Source organism: Hyla sarda, chromosome 2 (assembly GCF_029499605.1).
Source record: "Hyla sarda isolate aHylSar1 chromosome 2, aHylSar1.hap1, whole genome shotgun sequence".
Classification (NCBI taxonomy): domain Eukaryota; kingdom Metazoa; phylum Chordata; class Amphibia; order Anura; family Hylidae; genus Hyla; species Hyla sarda.
Genome location: NC_079190.1, coordinates 1260716 through 1270315, shown reverse-complemented (window position 1 = coordinate 1270315; position 9600 = coordinate 1260716). Strand labels below are relative to the sequence as shown.

The following is a 9600-nucleotide window of genomic DNA, read 5'->3' as shown; positions in this document are numbered from 1 at the left end:
CCTCCAGCATTGTCAGACGTCTGTGCTGGATCGGTACCTGACTGGTCTTAATGTCTCCTTCCCAGGCATCGTACTTACCAGAGAAGGTTACTACACCATCCCCTCCATGGAGGAGCTGGCCAAGATGACAGAGGAGGACGGGAGGTGCGTTGTAGATGGCTTCACGATCGGCCGTAGAGGTGAGTGGGGGCGGAATTACAGGTTACACTGTATGGACAAATACTTTATAGATCAGACCCATGAGCTGAGGCCGCACTATATGCAGTGGGTTACGGACTGTATCGAACAGCAGGGACCTGCCTAGAACTGCTAGTATTAGACTTCAGTCCCATGTAAGCAATTTAATAGTGAACTGGGGAAGAATAAAAAGGTTTACAAATCAACTGGGGGCAGAAAGTTATACAGACTTATAAATTACTTCTATATAAAAATCTTAATCCTTCCAGTACTTAGCAGCTGCTGTATGATCCAAGTTGTGTAGATCTTTCCAGTCTGACCACAGTTGTTTGACTGGCTTTATCAGTATGAAAGATATTACAAAACCTATTAATTATACAAGCTTTACAAGATATCAAATGTTTTTGTATCTGACAGTGCCCATTTAATACTATGGGAATTTTATTAACTGTGTGTGTGTGTGTGTGTGTGTGTGTGTGTGTGTGTGTACATGTGTGTATAAATAAATAAATAAAATAAATTAAAAATTAAATTAACATGAAAAATGTAATTAAAAATTAAATTAAATTAAAAATTAAATATAATATACATTATTATTATTATTATTATTTTTTTTTTTTATGTCGTGCAGTTGGCAGGCAGGTTATGGTGTGACCTCCATTATAGTCTTTCCCCCACCCTCTGTCCATCCTTGACATAAAGCATATGTCTCCATAATACCATCCCCTTTCTTCTCCCACAGGTTATGGCTCGATCTATTTTGAAGGACCAGTCGACTTAACTAACCTGAACTTGGATGAGATCGTCCATGTCCGGAACAAGGAGGTGATCGTGTACACGGATGATGGAAACAAGCCGCCTGTGGGGGAAGGGCTCAACAGGTACGGCCCCTATATAGTTCATGCGCTGGATTAGTACAACCCATTAATCGGGCCCTCGTGGCATGTGCATTCGGGTCTATGGAACACACCTGAGGTGCGACTACTGGTGTTGGTGTAAACTACAATCCCCATCATGTCCCGAACAGCCTGGGACCCTCTATCTGTTGTGAACTACAACTTCGTTCCTGCCCTGACAGACTTCGGCTCGATAGGCTATGAGGGGAGTTTTAGTTCTGTAACAGCTAAAGGGGAACCCTGCTGTAGAAAACATTCCTGTATTCAAGGGCATCAGTTTAGATAGGAGGGATCCCCCTTAATCATATCTGTCTATGACTTAGGCCTGCGGAGGTGACCCTGAATGAAGTGTGGCCCATCGACAAGACCACCCGAGCCTTGATAAAGAGCCCGGAGCGGCTGGAGGAGATGAACTACAAGAACAAGTTGGAAGCCGCCTCCAGGAAACAAGGAGCCCAGTTTAAGGAGTATCGTCCGGAGACGGGGTCCTGGGTGTTCAAGGTGAGGTGGTCCTGAGGGGGGAGGTTAATATATATGAATCTGTGACTGAGGGGAGCAGCTGCCAGGCCGTCGGCGTATGTTCACATGGTGGATTTTCTGCCGCTTTAAATTTTTTTGTCGCATTAAAATAAAAGGGTCTTCTCAGATTCCAGTCATATATTTGAGCCTTAAAGGGGTATTCCAGCCCAAATTTTTTTTTTTTATAAATCTATATCAACTGGCTCAGGAAAGTTAAACAGATTTGTAAATTACTTCTATTAAAAATTTTTAATCCTTCCAATAGTTATTCGCTTCTGAAGTTGAGTTGTTTACTGTCTAACTGCTCTCTGATGACTCATGTCCCGGGAGCTGTGCAGTTCCTATGGGGATATTTTCCCATCATGCTCAGCTCCCGGTTGTGCAACTGTCTAACTGTATATATGTATATATTGTAGATTCACACTGAAGGCATCAAAACTCTGAATTATGACATGTGGGATTATATACAGAACAATAAGTGTGAGAATCTGTCATATTCTGGGCTCTTCCTCTGATTCCCGCTTTGCAGACTCTTGGATTCTCTTGATGATCTGTAGTCACCTGAAATGGCCTCCACCAGTCCTGAAGGAGTTCCCATGATGCTTAGCACTTGTTGGCCCTTTTCCATTCATTGGGTTCATGTCCGGTGACTGTGGAGGCCAGGTCATCTGGCAGCGCAGCACCCCATCACTCTCCTTCTTGGTCAAATAGTCCTTACACAGCCTGGAGGTGTTTGGGGTCATTGTCCTGTTGTTCCAACTAAACACAAACCGGATGGAGTAGCATCACACCTCCTCCCCCCCCCCCCCCCACCGTCACACCTTCCCCCCCCCACACCGTCACACCTTCCCTCCCCCACACCGTCACGCCTCCCCCTCCCCCACACCGTCACGCCTCCCCCTCCCCCACACCGTCACGCCTCCCCCTCCCCCACACCGTCACGCCTCCCCCTCCCCCACACCGTCACGCCTCCCCCTCCCCCACACAGTCACGCCTCCCCCTCCCCCACACCGTCACGCCTCCCTCCTCCCCCACACCGTCACGCCTCCCTCCTCCCCCACACCGTCACGCCTCCCTCCTCCCCCACACCGTCACGCCTCCCTCCTCCCCCACACCGTCACGCCTCCCTCCTCCCCCACACCGTCACGCCTCCTCCCCCACACCGTCACGCCTCCTCAGTTTCCTAGCAGATCTTCTACCATGAAGGCCTGCTCTCTAATCTGAGCTGCTGTTCACCATTTCTGAGATTGCTGGTGACTCGGATGACCTTCTCCTCCGCAGCAGACGTGACTCTTGGTCTTCGTTTCCTGGGGCTCCGCATGGCAGACACTTTCTTTGCTGCTCTTGATGGTTTTTGTGACTGCACTTGGGGACACTTTCCACCTGGAATATGACAGATTCTCACACTCTTTGTTATGTATATAATTCCACATGGGATAATTCATAGTTTTGATGCCTTCAGTGCGAATCTACAATATTCATAGTCATGAAAATAAAGAAAACTCTTTGAATGAGAAGGTGGACAAACTATTGGTCTGTACTGTATATTATGTCATTTCCACCCAAAGCGAAGACAACAAACTGCAACGGCATACGGGTGAATAAAGTGGCTAGAAGTTTATTTGCACCAACAAGTACATGAGACGTTTCGGCCATTTGGTGCAAATAAACTTCTAGCCACTTTATTCATTCATATGCCGTTGCAGTTTGTGGTCTTCGCTTTGGGTGGAATTTGCTTGATCCGGCAGTGGCACGCTGGTTGGACACTTAGACGCACTGGGAAATAAAATATATATATTTTTATAATAAAAAAACAAAAAAATAAATAAATAAATATATATATATATATATATATATATATATATATATATATATATATTTATTTAAAATTATATTTTATATATTATTATAGTATTCCTGTCTGTATTGTTGAGCGATCTTCCTGCTCCCATCGCCCCCCAGCGTTCTGTCAGTAATGGTGGAAGCCGCTCTAACCTTAATAGGTGACGTCTGTGCTAATGTTGTTCTTGTGATCTCCTACAGGTGAAACACTTCTCCAAGTACGGCCTACAAGACTCTGACGACGAGGAGGAGGACGCCGCATCCACCGCCGAATCGAAGAAGATGAAAGCAGCCGCCCTCCCCCCTGCCGGACAGCAGCCGCCCCCACCGCTGACCCTGCCCAATGGGAGACCCACCCCTCCGCCTCAGGTAGAGAGGGGCTGACTGCAGTCCGGTCACCAAGTGACAACCCCCCCCCCCCGTTATAAGTCAGGGCTCACGGGGGCACAGGATACGGGTAGAGCGCTGAGCGTCCTCACTAATATAAAGTCAGACGTGTACAGAACGCTCATAGGCGACTGCAGACTCTCATTCTAATTGTCTCGTGTTCTTACTTATGGTGGAGGGATGTCGTGTCTTTAGGACACCAAGAAGACATAGGAAGGTCGGTAGAGCAGGCTGTAATCTGCTCTATAGTGCCCCCTATAGGAGGGAACTTCCCTGAAAGTCAATCAATGATCCCAACAGGACTAGAGGTTATGAGCCGGACCAGAATCCTCCTGTCCTTGGTGACTGCTCATCTCCCTTGTTCTAGGTTTCTATACTGCAGGCAAAGGATTATGGGTATAATGGGACTACATACTCAGTACATGCAGTATGTAAGAATAGAAATGTGTTGAATATACGGTGCCGGTATTGGCGTGGTGTAACCCTCCAATCTATTCTGTGCGGATTACACTTTTAGGGTCTATTCACGTGCACAGTAATCTGCACAGATTTGATGCAGCAGAATTTGAAGCGGTGTTCATTCATTTACTTTACATTGAAATCTGCAGCAAAAAAAAAAAATCTTGTGCATCAGATCTGTCCAGAATACTGTACGTGGGAATAGACCATTAATGCTCCGTTCACATGTGCCAGGAATTGCTGCAGAATTCAGAGCGCCACAAATCCGCAGCGTGCAAATCCACCCAAACACAACTCATAGCTGCTTAACCCCTTAAGGACCAGGCCCATTTTATTTTTTCCTCTTCGCCTTCTAAAATCCATAAGTCTTTTTTTTTTATATTTCAATCTACAGACCCATATAAGGGCTTGTTTTTTGTGTGACCAATTGTACTTCGTATTGATACCTCTCATTTTACCATAAAATCTACGGCGAACCCCAAGAATTATTTTTTAGGGAGGAAATTTAAATGAAAACCACAATTTTGGAGGGTTTCGTTTTAACACTGTACGCTATTCTGTGGGACAATACGATTAAAATGATACCCATGGCTAGATACTTATATATTTTTGTACCGCTTAAAAAAAATCTAAAACTTTTTGTACAAAATCGGTAATCTAAAATAGCCCTATTTTGACCACCTATAACTTTTTCATTTTTCTGTATATAGGGCGGTATGAGGGCTGATTTTTCGCACCATCATCTGAACCTTTTAGATCATTTTTATTTTTTTGTGAATAAAACGTGACTTAAAAGGAGCATTTTGGGACATTTTTTAAGTTTACGCCGTTCACCGTAGGGGATTATTAGATTTTGATAGTTCGGACATTTACGCTTGCGGTGATGCCAAACAGGTTAAGAATTTTTTTATTTTTATTTTATTTTTAAATCCAAAGCATAAGGTATAGATCGCGGGGGGTCTGAGCACTGGGACCCCCCAATCTCCTGCACGGGTCCCCAGCCGTTTGCAGGAAGCGGCTGTTCTGACTCTCCCGTGACCCCTCGTGATCTATAACTAATCCCCATTCAAAAGGATAGGGTGTAAGTTCTAGATCACCAGTCTACTCCTTTAATCAGGGTTTCTCAACCAGGGTGCCTCCAGCTGTTGCAAAACTACAACTCCCAGCATGCCCGGACAGCATTTGGCTGTCCGGGTATTCTGAGAGTTGTAGTTTAGCAATAGCTGGAGGCACCCTGGTTGAGAAACACTATCTTAGAGGCTAAACCGGCATACTACGGTTATGTCACATGACTTTGGCTCTGGTGGTTGAGCGCTCTGGACTAGAGGTGATCAGGACTCCATGATTTGGATAACTTTATTACCTGTATCCTAAATAGATGAGGCTGTTCACATCTTCATCTGATCCGTTCAGTAAACACATGAACTGATCCCATTGATTTTTGTTTTTGGGTCCGTTTTTGGTATAAGTTCACGTTAGTTTGTGCCCATTTCGTCTGTCTCTTTGGACGGACATAAAGTTGTGCATGTGCTATTTTTCTGCTCAAAAAAAACACGAACATCGAATATCCAAAGTTTTACTTTAGTTTATGACGATGGATACAAACAGAAGAATATTCCGTTCTTATCAGTCTGTCATCCATTTTTTTTATTTATATATATATTTTTTTTTAATCAACTGGTGCCACAAAGTTACAGATTTGTAAATTACTTCTATTAAAAAATCTTTATCCTTCCAGTACCAAAAGAAAAGAACTTTCTCTGTAGTGTACAGCAGTTTATAAGTACTGGAAGGATAAAGATTTTTTAATAGAAGTAATTTACAGATCTGTTGATTAAATTTTTTTTTTTAAAAAGTGTTCCACCGGAATACCCCTTTATTGATGTCTCTGGAGTCTGGTTAGTGTGGGGGTAGAAATCTCCTAGCCATGAAGGGGTTAACCACACTAGAGATGCCAGTCATTGTGATGACGACAGGAGAATAATGAAAACTTAAAGGGGTACTCTGCCCCTAGACATCTTATCACCTTATCCTATGGATGGGGGATAAAATGTCTGATCACGGGGTTCCCGCCGCTGGGGACCCCCGAGATCTCTGCTGCGGCACCGGACATCCGGTGCATGGAGCGAACTTGACTGGCGATGCGGAGGCTCCTGTCGTCATGGCCACGTCCCCTCAATGTAAGTCTATGGGAGGGGGCGTGACTCCCGTTGCGCCCCCTCCCTTAGACTTGCATTGTGGGGAAGTGGCCGTGACGTCACCTCCCATAGACTTGCATTGACGGGACAAGCCTCCGGCGCTGCACCTGATGCTCTAAACCAGTGGTCTTCCACCTGCGGACCTCCAGATGTTGCAAAACTACAACTCCCAGCATGCCCGGACAGCCGTTGGCTGTCCGGGCATGCTGGGAATTGTAGTTTTGCGACATCTGCTGGTCCGCAGGTTGGAGACCACTGCTCTAAACAAACACCGGGTGCAGCAGGGGATAAGATGTCTAGGGTGGAGTGCCCCTTTAATGTACAAGTAATACGTGATGGCGGAGCATAGTATACAACATTGATGAGTAGGACTAGAGTTCCCCTTTATAAGATGATACCACAGTGTAGAGCCCTGTGTGGCCGGGATGTGATGACGATGCTCTGTCCTCGTGTAGTCCTTGCCGGGGGCTGTGTACACGCGCCCGCTCCTTCCTCCGCTCTTGCTGGTGTCTTCTGTCCCGGGAGGGTCACATCTTGCTCCTTGGTTTTTCCACCACACGTGTAAAGCTTTAAAGTGATGGCAAAATTCCCAAATAAATTGAAATTTGATTAAAATTCCTCATCCAGCTCTTATAATCTACATTTTGTAATAGTGTTGTCTGAATGAGGCCTTATACAAGAGACCTAGGTTGGCATCATGATGGGAGTTGTAGTTTCCCTATAGCAGGAGATGATCTGGTGAAAAAAAAAAAAAAAAAAAAAAATATATATATATATATATATATATATATATATATATATATATATATATATATATATATATATATATATAGTTAAAGTATGACGGCAGCACACCAAAGTAGTGAATCAATAAAGTGTTATTTTATTCCAGGGATATAGAGACAACGTTTCAGCGGTCTCTCACCGCCATTTTCACTTGAAAATGGCGGTGAGAGACCGCTGAAACGTTGTCTCTATATCCCTGGAATAAAATAACACTTTATTGATTCACTACTTTGGTGTGCTGCCGTCATACTTTAACTATCAAGAGGAACCAGAGCACCGAGGTTCAATTGTGCCTGCACCCACCTCACCCAAACTGGATGTGCTGCTTTATATGGACTGTATATATATGTATGTATATGTATATGTGTATATATATATATATATATATATATATATATATATATATATATATATATATATATATATATATATATTCTATTCTGCAGTAATGTCTCATAGCAGGAGATGATCTGTTATATCTATTCTGCAGTAATGTCTCATAGCAGGAGATGATCTGTTATATAGATATAGATAGATAGATAGATATCTGCAGTAATGTCTCATGTCAGTAGCGGCTCTGGATATATATATATATATATATAATCACATAGCTGCAGTAATGTCTCATGTCAGTAGCGGCTCCGGTTATATATAGTCACATAGCTGCAGTAATGTCACATGTCAGTAGCGGCTCTGGTTATATATAGTCACATAGCTGCAGTAATGTCTCGTGTCAGTAGCGGCTCCGGTTATATATAATCACATAGCTGCAGTAATGTCTCGTGTCAGTAGCGGCTCTGGATATATATAATCACATAGTTGCAGTAATGTCTCATGTCAGTAGCGGCTCCGGTTATATATATATATAGTCACATAGCTGCAGTAATGTCTCATGTCAGTAGCGGCAGGGACTTATGGTTTGACAAATCAGAGTATGCGGCAAAGTGACGTAATAAAATGGAGGAAGTCTATAGTGTTGTTGTGAGTCGTCTTGTGCAGGCGGTAAAGATGGAAGTGCCAGGTCAGGTTTGTGGCTTTTCAGCATTTGAAAAACTACAACTCCCATCATGCCCTGTCAGTGCTTTATGGAAACTAGCTGTAACAGCTTGAAAGCACTTCAGGCTGCTCGGGGCATGCTGGGAGTTGTAGTTACGGAATGGTTGGCGAGCCATAGGTTGGGTAATACATCTCTATGACCAGGTGGACCGGGTTAGCTGAGCCCGAACAGAACCAACAAGACTCCAACCTGTTCATCGCTACGTGCGGAGAGTCCAGGAGGATGACTAATCCATAAATGAGCTCGGGGATCGGTCATCTGCCTCATCGGGGGGCGCATAGAAGAGGTGAAACCTGACGCAATTCAGACAGGAGGTTCTTCACTAAATTTCTGTAGTGTGCATGGGCGCCTAAATGTTCCTGACACTGTTACCGATCCACCACACTTAAGACCAGCCTTTTCCAACCAGACTGCAGAACTAAAACTCCCAGCATGTCCGGGCCAGCACTTAGAGTGGGAAAAAAAAACCATGGAGGAACCTTTTTTAGGGTACGTTCACACGGACGCAGATTTGATGCACAGGATTTTCTGCTACAGATTTCAATGTAAACTAAATGACTGATCACAGCTTCTAATCGGCAGCTACAAATCCTGCGCATCAAATCTGCGCAGGATCCTTTATGTGTGAACCATGGCTGAAGGATTACGCTTCCCTTGGGCTTAGAGCAGCGTTTCCCGACAAGGGTGTCGCCGGTTGTTGCAAAACTACAACTCCCAGCATGCCCAAACAGCCGAAGGCTGTCTGGGCAATGCTGGGAGTTGTAGTTTTGCAACAGCTGGAGGCACCCTGGTTGGGAAACACTGACTTTGCCCCTTAAGGGCTCAGGGCGTACCTGTACGTCCTGAGTCCGCTCCCGTTCTATAACACTGGGCCACAGCCTCTAACAACGGCCGGGACATGTGGCTAATAGCGCGCAGCACTGATCGCAGTGCCGCGTGCTATTAACCCTTCAGAAACGGCTTTCAAAGTTTAATGCCATGCCTTAAGTGTTGCCGGTTAGCTCAGGGGGCTGTTCGGGATCGCCGCGGTGAAATTTCGCCGTGGCATCCCGAACAGCTGTAGGACATGAGGAGGGTCCCCTTACCTGCCTCCTGGTGTCCAATCGCGGAATGACTGCTCAGTGCCTGAGATTGAGGCATGAGCATTCAAGCGGCAGAATCATTGATCAATGGTTACCTATGAGAAACCATTGATCAATGTAAAAGATCAGTGTGCGCAGTGTTAGTCTCCTATGGGATAACTATGATCAGTAGAAGGGATCAGTGTGTGCAGTGTTGT

General features: G+C 44.8%; 1 protein-coding gene across 7 annotated transcripts in view; it reads left to right on the top strand.

Annotated features, from left to right (window-relative positions):
* NUP98 (nucleoporin 98 and 96 precursor) overlaps positions 1-9600 on the top strand; it is a 64554-nt gene that overhangs the window by 30147 nt on the left and 24807 nt on the right. For 6 of the 7 annotated variants that reach the window (XM_056560989.1, XM_056560983.1, XM_056560985.1 and 3 more), the window contains exons 17-20: positions 66-179; positions 920-1058; positions 1397-1574; positions 3636-3803. In XM_056560989.1, the coding sequence (XP_056416964.1) occupies positions 66-179; positions 920-1058; positions 1397-1574; positions 3636-3803 (599 nt within the window). Of the gene's footprint in view, positions 1-65; positions 180-919; positions 1059-1396; positions 1575-3635; positions 4141-9600 lie in introns of those variants that run through there. The other variant, XM_056560990.1, reaches the window with a different exon arrangement.